This window comes from Prionailurus bengalensis, chromosome D2 (assembly GCF_016509475.1).
Source record: "Prionailurus bengalensis isolate Pbe53 chromosome D2, Fcat_Pben_1.1_paternal_pri, whole genome shotgun sequence".
In the NCBI taxonomy this organism is placed as follows: Eukaryota; Metazoa; Chordata; class Mammalia; order Carnivora; family Felidae; genus Prionailurus; species Prionailurus bengalensis.
The window spans coordinates 46,622,900-46,648,650 of NC_057351.1; the positions used below are offsets into that span (position 1 = coordinate 46,622,900).

The following is a 25,751-nucleotide window of genomic DNA, read 5'->3' on the forward strand; positions in this document are numbered from 1 at the left end:
TCACCATCCTGGGCTGGGCTGGGCTGGGCGGAGGTCACTGCTCGCTTACCGTTGAAGCCCAGGTTTGAGTTTCTCAGGTCCGAGGAGTCATTATCAAACAAGTGCTTCTTGATCATGCAGATCTTCAGGGCCAAGAAGCCAGCCGATATGGCAACGCCCACAGCCGTCCCGATGATGGCGTACTTGATATCTGCAGGGCAGGGAGGAATTGAACAACAGGCATCAACCAGTCACCATCTTGCAGAGGTCTTCTGCAGCTCCCTTCACATTCTGGGTGAAGTCCAAAGTCATGTGCAGGACCCTAAAATTCCAGATTCCGATCCACTGAAGCCCAGGGGCACACTCGTTCCCTGCCCCTCGCCCACACCCTATCCCCTCCTCCTAGAACTCCATCCTGCTCTCTTCAGCTGAGGGAATCATTCCCCAGCGGCGGATGGTTCACTTCTCTGGCCTCCCGTATTCCTTCCTCACTTATCTTTTCACTGATTCATTTATCACATACGTGTTCATTGCCTGCTCTGTGGTGAGCAGGAAGGCAAAGGAAGAGAAAAGATCAGACTCCATCTTGAGGGGAGTCAGCTGGGGCAGTTGGGAGCTCACCCTAATGCCAGGTAACAGGGGTGGGCTGGGCTGGCGTGAGAGCAGGGAGCCTTCCCGGAGGAGGCAGACTGTACCGTGCCTGCTGAGGCAAGCCCCTGAGGTGGAAAGGAGCTGGGACCAACCATGCAGGTGCGGGGCGGGGCACAGAAGCATGGCAGAATGCAGGGCCCTGTAGGTGCCAGAGCTGCTCAGCTTAGAGAGAACAGACAAGGGCGACACTGGTGACTCATACCCCTCTGAGGACAGGCTCTCCAGCAGGCCCATGCTCCTGGGGTAAAGCTGTGTTAGCTCCTCAGGCAGGTCTGGAGGTGAGTGCGGCCCCTGTTCCGGGATGACAGGCAGGTAACCAGCCACACACACCCCCTGCACGCCCCACCCGCCCAGGCCTTCTGGAGTGTCTCCCTCCTGCCCCCTCAGCCCTGCACGCAGAGGAAGCAGGACAGCCACCTACCAATTTCGGCCCCAGCAGACTTGCCTGTTGCTAACACTCCAACATCTGTAAAGAAAGAAAACCCAGACTCTGATTAGAACAAAACTGCTGACTGTGATCAGGCCAGGGGTGGAGGGTTGAGCCCCTGTCCCCAGCCACTCCCTCCCCCACATCCAGGAAAGCCCTCCTGCTTGGCCCCCAGCCTCAGGAACACAGAGGCGGGCTGCTGGTTGCCACAGGGTGTCCTGGAACCTTGCAGGGATGTTAGAGCCCTCCCCCGAACCCACACGGGGAGCGGGGTTCCCTCGAGTGGCCCTCGGGGTTCAGCCAGCTCTCTAATATGGTCTCCAAGACCCAAACTCTGACCCTTGCTGCCGCTTTAGCTTCTTCTGTCATTCCCACAAACCCTCTCACCCCAGCCCTACTGCACTGAGTCCAGTCCCCACCCAGGCCGCAGGCTCTGCTGTCCCCGGGCCACCCCTTCTGCCTGGCCCCATCTTCTCGCTTCTCCTCCTTCCCCTCACCTCGGTTCCATGTTACTTCCTCCGGAGCCCCCACGCCTGGCTCAGCTGCCCCACGGCCTGCTCCCCCTGCTGTGAAGCCTTCATACCCGACCACAGCATTTATTTAACAATGTTACAGAGTGCTGCCGGGCTCCAGGCACCCTGCGGCCTGAGAGCCTCTCAGATATTAATCCACGGACTGCATCTTCTGGCCAGTCTCCCCACTGTGCTCTCCATGCCCTGTGGGGGGTTCTGCCCCCCAGTATTCGACCCAGCGTCGGGTACGAAGGACGAATTAACAGACGTTCTGCGAATGGGTGAATAACGGTGACAGAGCACGCGGCAGGGGTGCCTCACTCTTCGAGCCAGGAGGACTCCTGCCGTCAGGAGACGTGGCCTCCAGGTGGGGGCCCTTGTCCCTGCAGACGGGCCCAGAAGATCTAAGGCAGAGTGGTAGGCCTTGCAGAGGAAGGCGTATTAATTGGCCACTTACTTTGAGGCAATACTGGTTGCGGCACTTGCATTAACGCATTTAATACTCGCAGCAACAACTGTGGGAGATAGGAGCTGTTCTCACCTGCCTTTGATGAATGAGAAACCAAAGGCATTGAAGACTTGACAATGGGCCCAAAGGCCAAGAGAAGTGGAACGCAGAGTCTGAGCCACGCGACTTGCACTGAGAGGCCCCGGACATCCTGCAAGGTCGAATCCCAGGGAGCTAAAAGAATGACCCCACACCCATTAAGGCCAAGGGCTGGAGGGGTTTGGGGGTTGGGGGTGATGAGACCCAAGCCTGGTTCTAGGTACAAGCTTCCAGGCAAAGGTAGAGAAGCCGGAAGTACTACACCTGTGGGGTTTGGGGCTGGATCTTCCCCCAGTTTAGCTCCAAGACAAATCCACCTCCCAACCCCCCACCTCTGGGAGGCTGAAAGATGGCAGAGGCACTTGCTCAGTAAAGACATTCCCCATAGGACCACATCTGCTGACTACAGTCTGTGCTGCCTGGGGTGATGTGTTGGGTTGACCTCTTGCTCTGTGTGTGTTTGGAGGGGAAAGGATCATCGTAGCGGAGGTTAGGATTTTTCCGCTGGCCTCACTTAGCAGATGGATAAAGCTGGGAAGTTGTGAAGCAAAGGTACACATCCTTGCTCTAACCACAGGTTGTCTTGGAAATTCAACGACTTCTGCCTTTCTTCTGAAATGCGTGCCCCTACGTGAGGCCCATCCACGCACACACATCACAGACACCCCCACGTACGATATGACCTTGGTCTCGTCCGTTCTCTGAAACTCTTTCTGAGCTTCATTGTTTCTTTACATTCCTTACATTAATCCTGCCATTCCAGATAGGTTGAAAACTATTCCAAGGGGGCGCCTGGGTGGCGCAGTCGGTTAAGCGTCCGACTTCGGCTCAGGTCATGATCTCGCGGTCCGTGAGTTCGAGCCCCGCGTCGGGCTCTGGGCTGATGGCTCAGAGCCTGGAGCCTGTTTCCGATTCTGTGTCTCCCTCTCTCTCTGCCCCTCCCCCGTTCATGCTCTGTCTCTCTCTGTCTCAAAAATAAATAAACGTTAAAAAAAATTAAAAAAAAAAAAAGAAAGAAAACTATTCCAGGGATGGGACAAAAGCTTATATTTTGCACATGGCTGGGTTGGGCTGTTTTGAGGGGCTGGGCTAGGAGCTGACTTCCAGATTGATGCCCAAACTTCAGAGCTGCATATGCTGTGTGCTCACCTTGGCTCCCTTCCTGACATCGGTCTGGCCCCCCTCTGCCATAAATGGACAGGAGGCAGGGGACAGGGCAGGGCAGGGCAGGGCATCAGCAAGCGAGGCCAGCCCACAAAGGGGACAGTCTCTCCCCTACCCCCTTGACACATGAACGTCTTTCTTGGCTCCTCCCCTGGTGACCATCCCTCTCCACGTGGAGCATGCAGCGTAAAAACTTTATATGAGCCCGAGATGAAACTTGAATAGAGAAGGAAGAAAGAACACAGAGTGAGATGGAAAAAGTCAGAGAGCCAGAGAGAAAGAAACACAGAGACATGGTCACGCATGGGCACCCGGAGCCTATGCCACAGGAGCTCAGACCTCTGGCAGCAGGGCTGAGAAGGAAAAAGGAGAAAGAACATTTAATGTCACAAAAGGCCAGGTGCTGCCCTGGCTCTCTGGGCTTCAGGCTCTTCTACCACGTCCAAGGTCAGGGACTGAGAGAATGCCTTCCATGGGGCCACTGCTTTTCCACCTGCAGGCACAGGAACCCGGGCGGTGGACACATCCGGTCCCAGTAATTCCTGCTAGCCAGCCAGATGGCCACTCGGCGGCAGCCTTTCCCCTCCTTGGGGAGGGAACTCCCTCCCTGCAGCCTTCCCCCTGCACGCTCCGCTCCGTGTCTCTGCCCCGCTCTCTAACAAGGCCCTGGGTGAGGATCTGTCATAAACACACTAGCCCAGCTGACCCCACCACCCGCCTCCTGCCAGGGTCTTGAGCTAGAGGAGTCCCTCCTGGGCCATAGACCCCCAGTGAGCCCCCAGTGCTAATTTCCCCTGACTCTGCAAAGCAGCTGGAGGATGGATGGGCCTAGCAGCACAGCCAGAGGCTTCCGGCGTGCCCCTGCGTTGAGACCTGTGCGAGCCCCAGGAGGAAGCTGCCGGGCACATTCTCTGCTGGAATTCTCTGGGTTCTCTTGCAAGCAGGAAGAGGAAGGTTAGCATCCAGAGGACCGACTCTCCAACCCAGGGGACAGTCCAAGGGGACTGAGCAGGGGCTGGCCGTACCAAGGCCAGTCTCCCTGGGGGCACACAGGGGCTGTGCTGACCGGTTTGCCAGGCGGTAGTGGGCACAGTGCTGGCCACATCTGAATTGACTGCCAGCACTCCCGGGACTGCCCACACTGAAGCAGGCGCAGGGGTCAGGAGCAGAGGTCCTGGAGCCCAGCCCTTGCTGCCACCTAGCACAGAGAGCAGGGGGCTGCCTCTAGATGGGTCTCCACCCTCACAGTCTTCCTGTGTGCCCAGGTGCTCCTGCCAAGCCACACACGTGAGGCTACACTTGTCCAGGTCCCTGCTTCCTCCACCTGCCCCATTTGAACATGCCTCTGGAGGACGATATCCCTCCCCGCCGAAATAGCCAGCCTCCAGCCCTCTTCTCTGCATCTTCTCCCACCTCAGTCATGCAGAGCACGGTCTGCTTCTGCAAGTGGTTTCTAAACGGGAAGGAAATGGTCCTGAGACCTTGAAGCTCCCTGGGTCCCCTCCCCTGGGATGAGAGGGGAGCCTTCAGGGGAAGGCAGCAAGAGGGCTGCTCTCTGAGAGTGAGCTAAGGGTACAGCAGGGCTCTGCCCCATTCAGTTGGAATCTGACCCACTGAGAGCCCGTCCCTGATGTCCAGACCTCCTGCGCTGTCCATGACACCTGTTGGGCCCGCCCTCAGTGGGGGCTGGCACTCTTCACCACCCTTATTTGGGCAGGATCAGGCTATGTGGTTCCCGTTGTGGGGTAGTGGGTGTGCAAGAACTCAGATGTTGTTCTATAAGTAACTGAACTAAAAATAGAGAGAAGCTGCGCTCAGTGTTTGTCAATGGATGCCTGGTCATTTTCATCCTGGAACTTAAATATTGCAGAATGGCTCCTAACTTTAGATCTCATTCTAACATCCCCAGCCAGGGGAAGGGGTTTCAAATGTTGAGACAGGCATCCATCATCTCCTAACACAGTCTACACATAGGCATGAAGTGCCTGCAGTGTGCTCTGGGTAGGGCATCCAAGAGCAACCCAAGACACCTGTGCCCCGTAAAGGAGCTCACAGAGTGACAAGGGAGACAAAATGAAAAATCGGAGTGTCAAAGGCGATGTCCAGCACTTCCTGCAAACCTCCGTCTCCACTAGCTAGAAGTCTAAGTGGAGATGTGCAGAATGGACACCTGCTGTGTCGCCTGCACATCCCCGCTCCGACCCCTCAGCTGCTGGCAGTACCTTGGCGTTCCTTTGGGAACCACCTCCACGTGATTCGCCCAGGGCTGGCCCCAGGATGGATGCATGAACCCTACCTGATTAGCATATTCCATCTTCCTGTCAGCAGTGATTGGTTGAGGGGTGGAGCAGGTGAACCAATTCAGGCCAGTAAGACTCAACTCTGGGACTTGGAGGGAAATATGGAGAAACAGGAGTACCTTCTGGAATTGGTAACTGTGGGGCTGAGGGTGGCCCACTGGATGGAGAGAATCTGCTAGGATTGAAGCCCCCACAGAAGAGGGTCAAGCTGAGACGAAGTCTTAAAGACACCTTTTAAGGGCCTGAATCCAACTGTGCCTGAAACACCTCTTCTTGACTTTTCAGTCCCCTCAGTAAGGAAACACTTTCTTTCTCTTAATCTAATCAAGCTAAGTAACTGTCACCTGCCATCAGAAGACTCCTGATGACTGGGGTGGCAGGTCCTTCATAGAGCATCATTGGAAATCAGGTTGGCAAGGCAGGGAGGTGAGTAGAGGAGGCTGGTGGTGAACAAGTTGCTCACACCCCAGCCTCTAATAAACCCAACCAGGATCAGCAAGCAAAGCAGCCACTGCACATGCTGCTGTCTTTGATGCAACACCTTCCTTGTTCCCATGGAATGCTCTTACTTATCCTTCAAGACTTAGCACAGGGGTGCCTGGGTGGTTCAGTCGGCTGAGCGTCTGACTTTGGCTCAGGTCGTCACCTCACAGTTTGTGGGCTCAAGCCCCATGTCGGGCTTTGCACTGATGGTGTGGAGCCTGGAGCCTGCTTGGGATTCTCTCTCTCTCTCCCTCTCTCTCTGCCCCTCTCCCACTCACTCGCACATGTGTTCTCTCTCTCTCTCTCTCTCTCAAATAAATAAACATTAAAAAAAAAAAAGACGTAGCACAAAGCCACCTCTTCAGGAAGTCCCCATTCTCTTCATTTGTTCAGGATCACCTCTGCCACCTTGTCACACCTCTGCACCTGCTCCACTCACACTGCCCGGCAGGTTGTTCTGTGGCAACAAAGGACCCCCTTCAGGATGATATGTGAGATTCCTCGGAACTCAGATTCTCTTCCTGTGAGATGCAGAGAGAAGATGGAAGGAGAGAACTCTGAGCTCTCTGGGAAGTGACCCTCAAAACCACTGAGCATGAAACCAGAAGTGGCTTCAAGTGATAAGCCTGAGTACCTGGGACTAAGTGATAATGACGGCTCAGAGGGACGAAACGCTCAGCCAAGGAGAAACAAGTGACTTTTGCTCCTGCAACCCTGAGACGGGAAACACTCATGGAACAGACATGAAACACACAGATCATATGTGGAACACACATGGAACACACATGGCTGCCGTTGCTGTGGATGCCTCTGTCTTTCCTGCCCGAGATCCCAGACCAAGTAAAGTGCAGCCAGGATCCCGCTGGGAGAAAGGGTCAGAACGGGAATTGGAAGTGCAAATGGAAAGGGAACAGTCCAAATATTTTTCACACACAGTTTGATCCTGGGCCTCCCTTTTCTCATCCAAAAATGGGGACGTAAGACCCGACTGTGTAGAAAGGACTCAGTGAGACAGCTTCTTTCTTTCTAACCGTTTGTCCTGAGCCTCCCTGAAATGTAAGCTGATCTCGGGGGCCCCCGCAGAACACAAGGTGTGTTTCTCTAGCTGAGCTGGTTCGGTGCTTGTGGGTGTTTGGTAGCCCTTCCCTTCCACAGAGCTCGTGGATGGGTGCACTTTTCAGTAAGACCAGGCAGGTGATCCTGGCCCTTTCACTCCTCCAGGGCGCTGTTTGATGCTACGAATTAAGCACATGAGGTCTGAATGTGGGAGGAAGGCTTCTGCCCTCTCCCAAACGGAACACCGGAGGAGCTCTGGGTTAGCCTGGGTGTGGAGCGCTCCAGCTACAGGCGGCGGCTGGGTGTGTGCTGGGGTCTAGAGCCTTCCTCTGACACAGCTCTGGATTTGCAGAAACCTTAGGCTCCCTGTTCACAAGCCCAGGAACCACCGGAAACTGCTCTTCCTCGATACCCTTTCCCCATCTTGTTAGACTGACTGCAGCTACCAGCTCCAAGTAATCCGGACTCGGCCGCTCCTCTCCCAGGGCTGAGGCATTCCTCCCTTCCCATGAAAGCTCCCAGACCCGGGGCAGAGCCCACACCTGCCAGATCCTGCAGGTTCCAGAGATAGAAAGTAAAAGGAAAGCTGAGGAGAGAGGACAGCTGAGCAAAGACAGCTCCAAAGGGGGGCCTCTGACCACGACCAGAGGGCACAGGAGTCAGACCACCAGCTCGGCAAACCCAGATCAGCACTGAGGCTGCAGTCATGTGCCCTGGCGCCTGCAGAGTGGGGAATTCCTCGCGTGGGTTCCCAGGAACACAAGGAAGCAAGCAGCCACAACCATCCAGGCAGATCACAGGGGCGTGGGGGGGGGGGTGGATAAAGGGGGGGAGTACCCCAGCCCAGGGGAGTCCGAGAAGGCCCTTGGAGTATGCATTATTTAAATTAAAAACGAAAGGACAAGTAGGACCTAGTGAAGACAGGGGCTGGGGGTGGGGGCGGCCGTGTAGTGGAACCAGGCAAGGGGAAGGTGTCCAGGCAGAGGAAAAGGCACCAGCAAAGGCCAAGAGGCCGGAGGGGGAGCCAGGGCTTGGGAATGGAGAAGGCAGCTCAGTGAGTCAGAGCAGCAAGGGGGTAAACTGAGGCTCTCGGGGTTCTCCAGAGGATGAGAAAGGGACAGGACAAAGCCACCATGAGCAGGAACTAGAGTCTGGAGGCCAACAGGAAGAAAGAGGGGCTGACCCAAGGCTACAAAACACAAGGGAAAATACCTCCAGCTTCTAGAAATAGCATCCTAATTAAGAGGAAAATAATACTGGTGGGTGACCAGACAGTATCGAAACTTGTGCCTACTTTGTTTTTCCTGAACAATCTTTGCTAATTAATTCTTAAAGATTCACACACGGGGATTAAAACACTCAGCTAAAGAAGCCAAACTGATCAATACCTTTCCAGGCTAATGGAGGGACTGGAGGCCGGGAGCCGGCCTCGGCCCAAGGTAGAACCAAGGACAAGGGCACTCCAGGAATGAGAAGCACTCCCAAAGGGGCAAGCCCCCCAAGGTGTCCCAAATCCATGCTGGCCAGCAGGTGGTGACATCAAACGCTATCACACCAGGCAGGGTTGCTGTTGAAACATTGAAGGAGCCAGAAGTGCTGGAAGCCAGGAGGAGCTTCAGGCTGCCCTGGTGGGGTGGGTGGTGTTGTCCGGGGAAGGCGGGCCCAGCGGGCCCACTGTGGAAACACCCGGCTAACCCTACATATGCTGGTTGAGGGGGTTGGTCCATCTTTGAATGTCTCTGTGGGAGCATGAAAGCTTCATATGACTGAATGCATGGTGGGTGGAAAGGAATGATACTTGGAACCAGAAAATCGGAGTTTCCATTCTGCTACTGCTTAGCCAGTGGCCTTGGGCCAGGCGTGACTTGACTCCCAGCTCGGTGGCCCCTCTGCAACAGGGCTGACCACAGGAAGCCTGCCAAACGACACAGAGGGCGTTGCAGGGATCCCCTGAAGGTGTGTGGGCACCAACCGAGGTGCAGGAGGGAACCTTCCTGCACAGGCCCTCAGCCACCCACTTGAGATGGGGTTCTCGACTTTCCTAGAGGCTGTGGGAGATGGGGGGTGGGGTAGAGCGTACCAGAAAGCAGCTCTAGGCAGAAACTCAGGTCAGAAAGGAGACTGTCGGCCCCATCAAAGTTATCAGAAGTGGCAGAGCCGAGCAGAAGCCTCCAGAAGGCTGTATGATTCCAGGTGGGGGACCGCCCACCCACTCAACCTTGGGGCTTCAGACCAGAGAAGGCCTGTTTGCAAGAGTGCCTTTTCAGAGAGCGCGGGGAGGCTGGAAGCAGTGCAGAATAACTAATTAATGATGGTAAAGTATTGTGGACAGGGAAAACGCTGCATAACCGCTAAGTGGTGGGGTTATTATTATTCATGCAATATTCATACTGTGCTCTTCAGCCTCTGAGAAGCTCCGCTCCGCAGTCCTCAGGGACCCGGCGGAGGGAAGCGTGTGCCCAGGGGGCGGGGTGTGGGACGACAGCTGGCCTGGTCCACGGGGAAAGGGCCATGACACTGCAGCAGAAACAGCAACACCCAAGCAACACAGGAGCCACAGGAGCTTAGCAATACCACAGCACCTGCCTCCATCCACCAGGACAGAGGTTCCCTGAGCTCTATTGTGTGCCAGGGTCTGTGCTGGGCATTTGTTTTTCAAGAAAACTCCTTAAAATTTGCAGGGCCGAGGGCATGCCACAAGTCTAAATAATTAAGAGTTCAAGATCCAGCCACGCATGGCCCAGCCCACGTGCTCCTGAGGGTCCTGCTGTCCACTCCCCATGGGTTACCTTTCCCAGGGGAAAGCGCTTCCCTGCTGAGGGCCTGAAGGCTAGCTGGTCTTCTGGGCAGAACAGAAGGATGTGGGGCCCGGCCTGGGCCTCCTGCAATGCCAGGACCCTGCAGGACTCATGACAGGGCCTGGCCCAGTCAGCCTTCCCAGCGGCCTCCTCCCCAACACCTTGCTTTCCTTCCTGGACTTCCGGCCAGAGCTGAGGCATGCCTCCCAAACTAGCTTGCCAAGTGGAGGAAGGAAGTGAGATTTCCTGGTTATCCGCCAAGGAGTGCCTGTTGGTCGCTGAAATAAAAGCAGCCCCTCCCTTGCCGTCTAGTTTCCAGGCCCCCACAAGGCTAGGTTTCCTCTCTGGACACACCACCCCCCTCTTTGGGCCGCCGGGTGCACACACAAGTCCCCCTCCCGTATGAATGTGTGCTGACCCAGTTCCTGAACTTTGAAAACACTTTATAACACCAAAAAGAAAAAAAAAAAAGGCTTTGTATCTGGATATATGTGTGATATGGGGGCCCTTTACAGCCAGAGTGGGGACAGGGACCTCTCCCCTGGTGTCCATGGCCCTCATTTCTCCAGGAAGCCCCAGCAGGTCAGGGGCCATCTCAGGGTCACATGACTGAATAGGAGAGCCTTAGGGTTTGAGTCTGGGTCAGCCTGGCTCCAGGAAAGGGACTCACACCAGCACACAGGCTGGACAGTTTCTCAACGTGTCATGTGTGGCTCAATGAGTAGGGCTCATCCGCGGTATGGGGGGATCTCTGTTCTCTGAGTATCTCCAGAGCCTTCTCTGGGTCAGCTCCCACCAACACTGTCTTCTGTGAGGCTCGTCATGGGCCAGCCACAAGCCATGACGGATGCCAACACCTCAGGTCACATGCCGCTTCCAATGGGGAAGTGGGTATGAGGCGTGCAATGTGGCCTATAAGCCGGCAGACCCTGCTGGTGTGGCCCTAGACAAATCCAACCTGTCTTCTCTCTCCCAGGAGTGTTGCCTACAGCCGACCCACCCACCGCACCGCAGCCGGCAGGCTCTTCCTCCAGCCTGCAGCAAATGCCCTGCGAGATAAGCCTCACCTTCTTCCCCGTGGCTCACCAAGCCCTCCTCCACTAGCCTGTGCTCACTGCTCAGCCTCACCCAGTATTCCCCTCCAGGCCAAGCTGCCCTCCCCCTCCTGCCTCAGCAGGGGCTGCCCTCTTTTCTCAGAGCTCCATCCTTCCTGTCCCAACCAGATTGGTTCCCACACCCCGTTCCTGCACCCAGTTCCTGCAGACTGGCTCCTGGAAGCTGAAGTTTCGCTTCATGCACCAATCAACTCACCAACAAGTGCTGGTGCGGGGCGTGTGCTGGGCGGTGGCCTGGAGAGACCAGATCCTTGCCCCCAAAGTCAGAGCACTGTGGGGAACGGGATCCCAAACAGGCACACAGGAAGACAGATAGGCGATTAGGATTGTGAGGAGATCTGTGAGGGAGCATCTCCAGGGCTCTAGGAGCAGCAGCACGAATTCCACACAGAGCAGGTGACTCATGAGGAGGCTTCAAGAACGGAACTTGACAGATATCCCAGGGGGCTGGGGCGCAAAAGCACGGGGTGATGCACGTGATGGGGCTGAGGAGGGCCTGTGGACACAGTAAACGCTTGGGCCTGTCCTGGCAGCAGGGGGAATCTGTTAAAGGATTTTAGCCAGGCAGGCATGTACACGATCAACTCTCACTCAGTAAGTCTCCTCCTCCAGGAAGACCTCCCAACACCCCAGTTCGGAACAGAGGCTTCTTCTCTGGTTTCCTCCGTGTTTCCTTCATCTCAGCACTTAACATACCACATTGCAGGGGCGCCTGGGTGGCGCAGTCGGTTAAGCGTCCGACTTCAGCCAGGTCACGATCTCACTGTCCATGAGTTCGAGCCCCGCGTCAGGCTCTGGGCTGATGGCTCAGAGCCTGGAGCCTGTTTCCAATTCTGTGTCTCCCTCTCTCTCTGCTCCTCCCACACTCATGTGCTGTCTCTCTCTGTCTCAGAAATAAATAAACATTAAAAAAAAAAATTAAAAAAAAAAAAACATACCACATTGCGACTGTCCTTCCTATAGACTGTCAGTTCCTTCAGATAGGGGCCTGACGTTGTATTGCAGCAGAGCCTGACAGAAATCAATATTTGCTTAATGAAAGAGAAAGCCCCAGTGTCCATGTGTCCCAGGACAGCACGGTGGCCCAGGAGCCCAGCTCCACACCTTTCACCTCTTCCCCCGGACAGCAGCTCATTGACAACACGGCCCAAAGGTTTGCCTAGGTTTCTGAGGGGGTACAGCCAGATTCCAGGCAGAAATTCCCCAGCTGCTCATCCGTTTTGTTCAGATGAGCAGGAGAGAGAAAGCCAGTTCATCTTACTGAGAACCATTAGCCCCTTATTTAATGGAATCAAATTTAATAAAAGGAGCAGTTCAAGCAATTCTGGAGGATAAATGAGGGTCTGGATGTGACAGAGATGCTTACAGTGACTTTAAGGAGGAAGCACAAGTGGTTTAATTTGGAAGTGAGTGAAAAAGTCTGCTGATCTGTGTGCCAGCCGGGCCAGCTTCCGTCCAGGGTGCAAGGACCACGGGCAATTCCCAGCAGGCACTGTGCTGAGGTCACCCCAACCGCCCTTACCCCATGAGGCATGTTTCTCCCCTCAGGATCCCCTAGATCAGTGCCGTATGTTTGAGAGATGTTAAGTATCCCAGGCCCCTCCCCAAAGAGCTTCCTCCAAATCACCCATCTGCCAGGCCTCTTAAAAACTCATTTCAGGCCCCCATCTCTGGAATGCAAACTAGAATAGGCTTACTTTTCCCTATTCCTCTCATTAAGTATAGCTTAAAGCCTAGATGTTACACGAAAACAAACATAAGAAAATCCTAAAAGGTGTAGAGAAGAAGGCAAAGTGGCTGAGGACCTTGGGAGCCCCGCTGGACACAGCATGTGGCCTGAGGTCACAGTGTGGCTGCCACAGCTCCTAAAAATATGAGTCAATAAAACAGACTTTCGCTCTCCTCTAAGATTTCTAAATTATGTGTGACAGTTCAGGCTAAAAAATAACACGTCTATTGTAGTTCTCAGTGTCTGTAGAGGAAATATTGAAGAAAGGGACAGAGACACAATTGCCTCTTTTCACTTGAACTGTGAAAATGTTGACAACAATAGATGGTGATACGTTATGTGTACATAATGTAATACCTACAGCAACCACTAAAAAGGCTATGAAAAGCAATATGTTCGAAAACACTATAGACAAATCAAATAGAATTCTAAAAGATGTTCCAGTAACATACAGGAAGGTAGGGAAAAGAGAAATGAAACAAAGAGAACAAGGAGAAATCGAAATATAAAGTGGCAGACTGAAGGCTGTAACATAACAATGTAAATTGTAAATGTGGACCAGTTAAAAACATGAAGTCTAAATAAAAAATGGTTGAGCCATATTCTGTCTACAAGAAACTCACCCCAAACATGATATAGATAGGTTGAAAGTAAAAGAATGGCAGAAGAAATGCAGGCGTTAGCAAAAAGAAAAGAGGCATCAGTTATATTAATATCAGATAAATTTCAGAGCAAAGGAAATTATTAGGGCCAGAGATATTACATGACATTTTATTACATTTCATAATTATAAAAGAGTCGATCCACCAAATAGACATAGTAATCCTAAATATCTATAATCAAACAGCAGAGCTACAAAATATGTGAAACAAAAACTTATAACACTGAAAGGAAAAATAGACAGAGGCACAATTAGAGTTAAAGGCTTCGATCGGGGCACCTGGGTGGCTCAGTTGGTTGAGCATACAGCTTCGGCTCAGGTCATGATGTCATGGTTCGTGGGTCGGAGCCCCGCGTAGGGCTCTGTGCTGACAGCTCAGAGCCTGGAGCCTGCCTCGGATTCTGTATCTCCCTCTCTCTCTACCCCTCCCCTGCTCACACTCTGTCTCTCTCTCTCTCTTAAAAATAAACATTAAAAATCAATCAATCAATCAATCAATCAAGGCTTCGATAACACTCTCTCAACAAGTGGTAGAACAACTAGACAAAAAATTGATGATGTGAAAAGAATTCAACGACACTATCAAACAATAGGACCCAACACCAGCAGAATAGGCATTCTTTCAAGCCCTTCTGTAAGATATACCAAGATATCTAGACTATATTCTGCATCAAACCTCAACTAAATTAGAGAAATTTAAATGATACAACGTGTGATCACAATGAACTCAACTAGAAATTGACAGTAGAAAGATAACAGGAAAATTTCCAAATGCTTGGAAACCAACAATACTTTAAATAATTCATGGGTCAAAAAGCAAGTCCCAAGGGAAATCAAAGTAGTTATTTACCAGGGCGCCTGGGTGGCTCAGTCGGTGAAGCCTCCGACTTCGGCTCAGGTCATGATGTCACAGTTTGTGGGTTCGAGCCCCGCGTCGGGCTCTGTGCTGACAGCTCAGAACCTGGAGCCTGCTTCATATTCTGTGTCTCCCTCTCTGTCTGCCCCTCCCCTGCTCATGCTCTGTCTCTCTCTCACTGTCAAAAATAAATAAACATTAAAAAATATTTATTTATCAAATGAAAATGAAGACACACACGGGGTTTATAAGTTGCAGCTAAAGCGGTGCTGAGAGGGCAATTTATATCATAAATGTTTACATGAGAAAAGAGGAAAAGTCTTCAAACAATAATCTAATATCCCACTTGAAGAAACCAGAAGAACATCAAAATAAAGCTAGAAGAAGCAGAAGGAAGTAAATAATAAAGATAAGAGCAGAAATCAAGGAGATTGAGGAGCACCTGCATGGCTCAGTCAGTTAAATGTCTGATTTTGGCTCAGGTCATGATCTCACAGTTCACTAGTTCGAGCCCCACCTCAGACTCTGTGCTGATAGCTCGGAGCCTGGAGCCTGCTTCAGATTCTGTGTCTCCCCCTCTCTCTGTTCCTCCCCTGCTTACACACTCTCTCTCTCTCTCTCTGTCAAGAATAAACACTAAAAAAATTTTTTAGAAAAATACATCAGTGAAATTGAAAACAGAAAAATAATAGAGAAAATCAATGGGGAAAAAAAACCCAAAAACAGTTCTTTGACAAACTGACAAACCTCCAGCAAGGCTGACAAAGGAAAAAGGAGGGATGACGCTAATTACCGGTATCAGAAGTTAAACAGGGATCTCGCTGCAGACCATGTAGACATCAGAAGAATAGTAAGGAAATATTGTGAACAACTCTACACACAAAAACTAGGTGACCTAGATAAAATGGACTAATTCCTCAAAAAGTACAAGCTGTCACAACTCACCCAATATGAAACAGATACTGTGAACAGCCCTGTAACTATTAAGGAAATTGAATTCATAATCTGCAACCCCCCAAAAAGAAATCTGCAGGCCCAGACAGTTTCAGGGGAGAATCCTAGCAAACATTTAAAGAAACACATACATCATTTATACACAAATCCCATCCAGAAAATAGAAGAGGAGGGAACACTTCCTAATTCATTTTATGAAACAACATTACTTAAACATTAAAACCAGAGAAAAAATGGTGCGGGGGAAAAGAAAACTACAGACCAGTATCCCTCATGAATATAGATTCAAATGGCCTTTCCAAAATGTTATCAAGTATAATTCAGCAAAATGAAGGAACTATACATCGTGACCAAATGGAGTCTATTCAGGGATGCAAGGCTAGTTGGGTATTCCAAAATCCACCAATGTAATCTACCATATTAACAAGCTGAAGAATAAAATCATATGATCATGTCAAGCAATGTGGGAAAGGTATTTGATAGAGTTCTACAGCCACTCATGAAAGAATATTTGGAAGACTAGGAAGAGAAGGAAACGTCTTCAACTTAACTAAGAAACTATAAAAAAACAACAACAACGAAAACAACAACAACAACAACAAAACAACACCTTGCAAGTAACATCTTACTTAATAGTGAGAAGCAAGACGCATTCCCACTAACATCAAGAACAAACAATCTGCCATCACCCCACCTGTTCAATAAAGGACTAGAAGTTCCAGCTGTCCAATAAGGCAAGAAACAGAAACAAAAAGCATACCATTCAGAAAGGCAGATATAAGACCATTTGCAGATCTTGATCTATATACAGATTTGCAAGGGATCTAAAAACTAACACCTAGAATTAATAAGAGATTTCGTTAAAGTGGCAGAATACGAGATCGACATACATGAATCAGTTACACTTCTACATATCAACAATTACACATAGAAAGAGCAAATTCACATACAACACAACTTACTGTCACTCCCCCCCAAAATACTTAGGTATAAGTCTAATAATGCATGTACAGGTCTCACATACTAGAAATTCCACAACAGGGGTGACTGGGTGGCTCCGGAGGCTACGCGTCCAACTCTTGATTTCAACTCAAGTCACGATCTCATGGTTAGTGAGTTTGGGCCCCACGTCAGGCTCCTTGATGTCAGCAAAGAGCCTGCTTGGGATTTTCTCTTTCTCTCCCTCTTTCTGTGCCCCTCCCCAGCTCTCTCTCTCTCTCTCAAAATAAATAAATAAACATTTTTTAAAAATCCACAACAGTAATGAGAGAAATAAAGAATCTTAACAAATGGAAATACAAACTGAATTCATGGAAAACACAACATAACAAAAATGTCCAATCTCCCCAAATTGATTTATAGATTATAGATTCAATGCAACAGAGGAAGGATGGTTTTTCCCACCAATAGTTCTGGGGCAATTGAATATCTACAGGCAGCAATAACAACACCAATTAAGCATCCTGAGCTAAATTCACAAATAACTCTGGACGGCCCATAGATTTAAATATAAAATATAAAACTATATAATTTTGTGAAAGGTGAAGTGGAAATGGGGTGATTTATGTCAAGGGATTTTTTTTTTCAATGTTTATTTATTTTTGGGACAGAGAGAGACAGAGCATGAACGAGAGAGGGGCAGAGAGAGAGGAGACACAGAATCAGAAACAGGCTCCAGGCTCTGAGCCATCAGCCCAGAGCCCGACGCGGGGCTCGAACTCACGGACCACGAGATCGTGACCTGGCTGAAGTCGGACGCTTAACCGACTGCGCCACCCAGGCGCCCCATGTCAAGGGATTTTTAAAGGGAACCAGGAGGCCATGAAGGAGATGGGGCTTATGTACATCCTCACCGGGTAGAACCATGAACTTTTGAATTGGGCCAAGCTGCAAATATTGCAAGGACTCAGCCTGAACACCTACCCACCTGCTATATATGGTAAGAGATTGCTCAGCGATAGCCTTAGTAACCAATTATATTCAGTCAAGATTACTTTTCTATTGCCGACAGCAATGGAAATTCTTTGTAAACAACATATAAGCATTCCCTTTGTCTTTAGACACCCTTGACTTCTGTCCCCTGGAGGGGCGCTATTTGGATTGCTGCCCAAAGCTGTGTTTCCTGAGTTGCAATTCTGAGGCCCCAATCAAGGCTTTTATTTTTGTTTTTATTTTCATTTTATTCTATTCTATTCTATTCTATTCTATTCTATTCTATTTTTTAGTTGACAACTTTTAAAAGAAAACGTAAAATAAAGTCTTGGAGACTTAGGGTGTGCATGGTGAAAGCTTCTCAAATGGGATATCAAAAGCATGATCCATAAGAGAAAAAATATCAGTAAATTAGACTTACTTAAAAGTAAGTACTTTTGCTGTGTGAAGAACTCTGTGGAGAGGATGAAGAGATCAGCTAGAGACTGGGAGAAAATATTTGCAGATTGCATGTTTTGACGAAGGACTCATGTTCAGACAAATTAAGAACTCTTAAAATTCAATAGAAAAGGAAAAACCAAGCAAATCAGTTAGAAAATGGGCAAAAGTCATGCAGAATATTCTTGCTTGATCAAGACATTTTGCCTCGCCTTTCTGGGGTCATGACTTCTTCCTTCACCTTCTGCAGCCTTTCTGAGTGACCCTAGTGTATCATTTTCTTTTGTTACATTTGTTGTAAACTGTTACACAGCAAAAGAAAACCAGCAGTGAAGAATTCTTTCCACCTGGAATCCACACACTGCTCAAATCTGAAACATTGTGTTGGCAGGAATCTGAAACAGGGGAAAAGCTGTCAGGAAAGATTTTTACAAAGATCTCAGGGACTAAGAGCCAAGGAATAAAGTGATGACTTTGACTTGTAAGATAAAAACGAATTTAATTCTCTTTACCCAGGCCTCTGCCATCTTTTCATTATAAATTAAGGGGGGGGGAAAGCCTCTGCTCTCTTCAATAACTCTGGCTCTTTCAGTGAAGAATGTTTTAGCCACTGGAACATAATTAAAGTGATATTGTATTTCTTTTATTATCATGATTATAATAATACATAGATTTCAGCGGGTGCTTTCCAACAGAATTAAAACAGAGACAGATGGCTGACGCTTTGGTTGGAATTAGAGACCATAGGAATATTTTATATGGCAGCCTTTTAAAGAGGAAGGTGCAAACCTCTGAGAAAATGCCTTAGAAATTTCACCAGACCTTATCAATAGCTATTCTTAGAACAGTATTTTAGCAAAATTTAACAATATGGATCAGTTAGTAATTAAGTGGCAAATAATTTATTTAGAATTGTGACAAACATAATCCAAAATCTAGTTGTAAGTCTTTTATTATTATGTACGTGAGCCTTTCTCAGATAGGTATCTTAATGCTTCCAAATGCAAAACCCTGAGAAGGACCCAAGAGAAGTTATGCTTTTTCTAGCACGAAATGGATAACTGAAATCATTAGACTATCAGGCAAACTCAAAAATGAGGACTGTTCTATGAAAAAAAAGGAGATGGAAGCTTCTAAAATATCAACCATAAAAGACAAAGGTTGTCTCGATGTTCCAGATAAAGAAGGCTAAAGAAACAAGGTTACCAAATGTAACACCTTCCCCTCCACTGGGTCCTTTGCTGAGCTCAGTGAAAGCTACAAAGGGCATTGGTGGGTGTACTGAAATACTAACTGAGACAGTGAAAGGACTTTGTCAATGTTAACTTTCTTGTCGTTGATAACTATGCTGTGGTTATGCAAGAGATGGTCTCTATTCTTAAAAAATACACACTGACAGGGTGCCTGGGTGGCTCAGTCCGTTGGATTATCCGACCTTGGCTCAGGTCATGATCTCACAGTTCCTGGGTTCCAGCCCCACATCGGGCTCTGTGCAGACAGCTCAAAGCCTAGAGCCTGCCTCGGATTCTATGTCTCCTTCTCTTTCTGTCCCTCCCCTGCTCGCGTTGTCTCTCTCTTAAAAATAAATAAAACATAAAAAAAAAAAAGAAATACACACTAATGTATTTAGAAGTTAAAAAAAAATATGATATATACAACTTACTCTCAAATGGCTCTGAGAAAAAGATCTGTCTCTCTCTAAATATATGTGTGTGTGTGTGTGTGTGCGCGCGCATATACATATATATGTGTGTGTATATATATATACACATAAACATATATAATATATATTAATTTGTTTTATATAAACATATCTCTCTATAGACAGCACATAAGATAAAGCAAACCGTAATTTGATTAAGAAGTCAGCAAATCATATAGGTGTTCTTTGTATGATTTATTCTTACAACTTTTCTTTAAGTTTGAAACTATCTTGAAATAGAAGACTGAAAGAACAGTTTTAAAAGTCATGTCAGTTTTCCATGATGACACTACTACTTTCTATTCTCAGCTGGGAGGCAGTTTGGTATTAGAGCTAAAAATACAGCTTTTTGGCATCAAAATATTTGCATTTGAATTCCAGCAGTCCCACTCACCTGCTGTGGTGACCTCTGGTAAGCTACTTTATCACTCTGCGCCTCAGTTTCCTCATTCTGTGAAATAGGCATGCTGATAAGAGCATCTGCTTTGTGGGCTATTTGTGAGAAACAAATGAAACCTACATAGACGTGCCGGGCGAGGCACCATGCTCAGAATCAGCTTTCAGGAAGTGGGTCGGTATGACGCTTTCCAGAAAAGCATTCTACATGCAAGGGAGAAGACATAGTAAGAGCTGGGTTTAATGCCAAAGAAGGAGGGGGAAAGGGCCAGGGAGAGGGAAAGGGAGAAAAAGGAGGGGGCGGGGGGAGAAGGAGGGGAAACAGATGAAGGAGAAGGAGGAGAAGGGATTTTGCCTACACGTTACCAAGATTCTAAGCTACAGTAAATAAAACAGTGTGACATGACTCAACACAGACATATGCAAAACGTGGCACAGAATAGGAATCCCATTAACAGTTCAAACACTCATTAAATGGGTGTAAAATAGAAGAAGCATGGCGAAGCAGGAGAGAAAGGAAAGATTGTTAAATAAATGATATTGAGACAATGGATGTTTTATACCCCCCAGAAAGTAAAACTGGATCCTTTGTTTAGGCCACACACAAAATAAATTCCAAACAAATTAAAAGTCCAATTGTGAAAAATGCAACTGCTTCAAAGTAAAAAAAAAAAAAAAAAAAAAAAAAAAAAAAGGCCAAATTCTTAGACAAGACAGAAAACCCAAACACGCCAAAAGTCAAAGAATGAAAAATGTGATTGTATCACATTTAGAGACTTCTGCAGAGCAAAGTGCGCCACCAAAATAAAAGATAAGCAATATACTGAGATAGCATATTTGTGAAAAATATGTAAAAGACCAATAACGAAAGAAAAATAACAAGAAACTTACAGAACAAAGAATCCTGGCTCTCTGGTAAACATACATTACATATTCTCACTAGTAATCAGGAACACGTAACCTAAAAACTTGGAGATAATATTTTACAACTCCGATAGGCAAAAAAAAAGTGTGACAATACTGAATCTTACTAAATCTGTAGAGGGACAGAGATGTCCAGATCTCACTAACGGAGAGCAATCTGGAAATATCCAATAAAGGGAGAATCACGCATCCCCATGACAATGACACCTCTTCCAGACTGTCTCCCAGAAGAATGATGGTTCTAGAAGATGGAAAGGCCCATTGCAGCATCGGCTACGGAGGCAAAAAGTTACAAACAATCCAAATCTGTCAGTACCAGAATGTATGACTAAATTATGATACAGTGTTGCATCAGAATCCAGTGGGCAGTTGAAACAGATGTATGTGATCAGAATGGGGAGCTAATGCAGCAGGTTGAGTATGCTGTGGTGACATTCAGGTCACAAGTTGAACACCTAGAAAGCAGCACAGGAAGGAAGTACAGAGGTGCTGTTTCCTCTGGAGGAGAGAGGAAAACCAGACAGAGGAGGGGAGCCTAAAGGGCATTAACTCCATTTGTGACATTCCGTTTCTCTGATGGAAGCGTTGATTTACCTATCTCCCTTCAAATCCATGTATCTAAAACAACCAGCTGAGGTTTTTAATGTGTAATTCAAGGTGTTGAGTCCATATGTTCATTACATGGATCTCAGTTTTAAAAATAGTTTTAGAATACTTGAAAATTGGTTTTCCCAAAACTCTGCAGCTACTCTGGGCAGGCGGGGGGGGTGGGGGGGTGGGAATAGTGGATCATGCAAGCCTTGACCTTGGAGTCATGCAAGCCTTGGAGTCTATAGGCAGAGATGCCTACCATGTCCCCAGGAGTCCTCACACACAGGTCTCCCACACATCCTGGGGTGGCCGGCCTGGTCACCTGCCCTCAGTTACAGGGTGTCACTCAGTAATCCTCAAGATCTCTTTCACCAGCTTCTCATAAAGGAAAGTCTCCACTATTTCTTACAACTTTCAACAGGCTATCATGCTATTTTTTGTTGCACAGAAGTTTATTTGGTATTAAGAATATATATAAGATCATTATGAGAAATTTCAATCCAAAGAAACTAAAAGATGCCTCCTTATCCTATTTCCTAGAAAGAGTAAAAGGAAACAATTAACAATTTGCTGTATTTACTTCCAGCCAATTTTTGGAGAGGCAAGCAAACATATTGCAAAATATAACTACCTAACGATAACTCTGTAACTGTCACTTTGTCACTTCTCCTCTGTCCATGTCAGTTCCAAGGAAATTATGTCTTTTATGTAAACATATTGGATATCATTAGAAACATTCAAGTATAATTGATTTAGCCAGATTCCAACTGAAAATCACTTGTTTCTGGTTTCCACTGGGGTCAGCAGTGCTGAAGCACCCCATTAAATATTTTGGGGAGGTTTTATCCTATTATTTCAACAGGATAAGTACCTGAAGGTGGAATTTCCAGATAAAAGATCGTGAACAGCTTACACTTTGCTACATATTGTCAAATTGCCTTCTGAGAAAATTGGTTCAAGTAGTGTTCCAAATATCCAACAGTGAGTGCTCACCCCATGGCAGATACCAGGTACATGCTTTAAATGTGGTAACAGACTTGAGTTCCCTCAATAGCCCTATGAGATTGGTACAATCATCCCCAACTTACAGATGAGAAAACTGAGCAGAAAGGATCAACAGCCCGTTCACATCCCGGGACCGGTAAATAGCAGAAAAGGATTAACATTCAGCAGGTGTAGAGCTAGATACACACTCCAAAATGCTACTTTCTCTACTAATAATATGTGAAAACACTAACCAGCTGTGATGTCTCGGCCAACGAATTAAAACCCCATCCATAAAGTGTAGATCATGGTGGGACCTCTTTCATAAATCTGTCGTAGGGATAGAATGAGCGAACTCGAGTGTTTAGGGGAGTATGCAGCCTATCAAGCGCACTCAAAATGTTAAATGTGGCTATTTGTTTTACTATTTGCGACCTTCAGCATTTTCAAGGTCTTCAAGCATTTCAAGGTTTGTTTGGATTTCTTCAGCAAGCTGCCTGTTTGTACAATACGCACATTTTTTTCATTGGATTTCTTAAATTTAACTTCCTCCCCCTTCCCCCAGGACCCACTGGTTTGTATATCTAGGTAAGGTCAAAAGCAGACACGGGTTAGAACATCTGCCACCTTCTGCCGCTTTACGGAGCACACTTTGCATTTTCTGCCCTACACACTCTGAGTTCTTGATTGTTGATTCTAGCCACCCCCTCACTGCCACTGCCACTCGTTACATGTGCCCATTTCCATGTGTAAACTGATAGATGCTGAGGCTCTCTGACTGACAGGCTAGCTCCCAGAAAGCCAAAGTCTTTGTTCCCTCCCAGGCTGGGTGCCGGCTTCAGGGACGTGGGAATAACACTGCCATGTCCAGGATACAGGCTGTTGCTTCCCCGACAGAAGATTAGATCCAAAGACAGGCTGCTTGCCTTTGAGTTTTGACCCAGTGCAAGTTCTGAGAAACAGCATCTTTGTGGAGACGAGGGACTATTTTGTTGCCTTTTTAAGAGATAACAGTTAATGTCAAAGGGAATTTTGCAAAGTCACATGGCTCTTTCAACCCTGTTTCTTTCTACACATATCTCATGTCTAATCATCATTCTATGCCTCGGTCCCTATCTCTCTTGTTTTTTTCCTCCCTGTCTGCTTCTCTGGTCTTCTATCTCTCCCTCTGTATCTGGCCCTACTTTTCCGTTAGTCTCTGCCTTTCTCCCTTCTTCCTGCTTTTGATGCACAGAACTAATGATGACTTTAAAAAAACCAGGATACTTCTGGGTGACTAAGAGCCTACTCCGCTCCCCAATAAGACTGATTCACCACTGACTATAAAGAAGCACCTACATCCCCACATTTTCTCATTTTATGTAATTATTTCGGTTTGACTTAATTAAATGGAGCTTAATTTTCATACAATTCTGGAAGCTAGGCATTATTATCCCCCATTTTACTGGTTCAGAAACTGAGAGAGAGTCTAAGAAGCTTGCTGCCGTTTGGTACCAATGGAGCCATGATTTAAAGCCAGGTTGGTCTAAGTCCCAAGCTCAAAGCTCTTTCTACCACATGACCCTTTCCTGTTCCCCTCTGGCCCAGAAGAAGCCTTTGTAAGTTGCAGCTGGAAGGAAACAAACAAAAATCATTTTCACTGCCTTGTGTCTCAAACTGAGAAGAGCTGTCTATTCAAAGGGACTCATCTGTGCTTCAGGGACTGAGCCCCAGTGAGCTAATGCTCCCCCAGTTTCCCACTCATTGAGGCACCCCTGCCATGGACGAGTCACGTCCACCCTGTCTCTGCATTCCTCACTCACCTAGGAGAAGGAGGAGGGCTCTCAGCATGCTGGCCCCGAAGCCCATGCTGGCTTTCTGCTCCTGGCTCCCCTCCGAGCAAGCACTGTGGCTGTCTGACCCAAGGCTGTGAGGGACAGAAGCCACGTTCCTCGTGACAGACAAGGCGGAAGCTGCTGCCACGGCGACAGTGGGGAGGCTGCTCAGTTCCTCTCAGCTCTGTCGAAGGGCAGGGCTGAGGGAAGTGCGTGTTGCCTTTGCCCTGTCAGTCGGTGGAAGGGAACAAGCCCACGGTGAGGGCTCACTGAGGCACGCTGGGGTACTAGTTATCACCCAACACTATCTCCTGTGATCTGCCCCCCACCACACACACACAGCACAGGAACAGAAGGGTACCTGGGTGCAGATTCTTGCCCACAGACCCAGGCCGATAAGTCTGGGAGGGGGGTGTGGGCAAAGTTGGTCAACATGGATGTCCGGGTCCTGCAGAAACCCCCGCAGCTTTGGGTCAGGGACGACACCTCTGAGTCCGGGGAGGCCTATGACTCTCTTCTCAGAATAACATTTTTGATGTCCAAAATAAAGTAGCTAGGATCATAAAAGAAACCAGTTATGCTGAATCCAAATATTTATCCAATATCCAAATACTTGTAAAAAAGACTTATGATATGGAAATGTAGGTGCTTCTTTATCTGCACAGTCAACAGCAAGGTCTAGCTCAGGTGCAGTAACTACCACCATCCTGACATCATGACAAAGGTAAAGGATATTTAGAGCTATCTGCACCAGCTAAAATGTGGATGAAAATAGGGGCGCCTGGGTGGCTCAGTTGGTTAAGCGACCACCTTCGGCCCAGGTCATGATCTCACGGTTTGTGGGTTTGAGCCCTGCGTTGGGCTCTGTGCTGACAGCTCAGAGCCTGGAGCCTGTTTCAGATTCTGTGTCTCCCTCTCTCTCTGCCCCTCCCCCACTCTCACTCTGTCTCCCTCTGCCTCAAAAATAAATAAACATCAAAAAATTAAAAAAAATATATGGATGAAAATATCTGCAGTTCCTACCAGCAGTGAAGGCACCCATGCAGTAATATCACTGTGGTTTATTGGCTATCCTCACGTTGGAAAGGACCGTTAAGTTTCCATGAGAGGGTAGAGGCCTGAGATGTGATGTTTTCCCCATCTACGTTCACAGAGCCCACGGTAAGCACCCAACGCTGGAAGACCCTTGGTTGTCAACACAGGCTCGACCAGCAGACTTGGGGCCGTGTGTTTCCATACTTCTCCTTGACATCTGCTTGACTGTGCAAGCCTCCAGCTCGAATGTGCGAGAAATCTCACTTTCCAAAATGCAAAGCCCCTTAATGACAACTGTTGAGCCCCTTCCAAAGGGGCAGACAGCAGTTAACCTCTTTGTCATTCTCAAGTTTCCTCTGCCAAATCCCTAAAACAGCTAACTCACGGAGCACTTTTGTCCTTCTGAGTCTCACGTAAACGATGGACACGAGCAGGGCGGGCCGTTCGCCAGAAAAAGCAGTTTTTTTTCGCTTTGGTGCCTTAAGGTTCCGTCCCTCTATCCAGGCACACTTTATTTCATACCAAACACTTTGGGTCAGTCTTCACCTATGCCAGGAAACATACTCCCTCTGGCTTCTCCTGAAACGTGTGCACTTTTTTTATTATTATTATTTTTTAAGTAGGCTTTATGCCCAGCAAGGAGCCCACCGTGGGGCTGGAACTCACAACCCTGAGATCAAGACCTGAGCTGAGAGGTGCCTGG

At 48.2% G+C, this 25,751-nt stretch overlaps 1 protein-coding gene across 1 annotated transcript in view; it reads right to left on the bottom strand.

The window, feature by feature from the left end:
- TMEM273 (transmembrane protein 273) overlaps nucleotides 1–24,170 on the bottom strand; it is a 34,858-nt gene extending 10,688 nt beyond the window's left edge. The window contains exons 1-3 of the mRNA XM_043596831.1: nucleotides 24,002–24,170; nucleotides 1,052–1,096; nucleotides 50–190 (exon numbers count right to left, since the gene is read on the bottom strand). Of these exons, the coding sequence (XP_043452766.1) occupies nucleotides 50–190; nucleotides 1,052–1,096; nucleotides 24,002–24,047 (232 nt within the window). The 5' untranslated portion in view covers nucleotides 24,048–24,170. The remainder of the gene's footprint in view (nucleotides 1–49; nucleotides 191–1,051; nucleotides 1,097–24,001) is intronic.
- Between the last annotated feature and the right edge of the window lie 1,581 nt (nucleotides 24,171–25,751).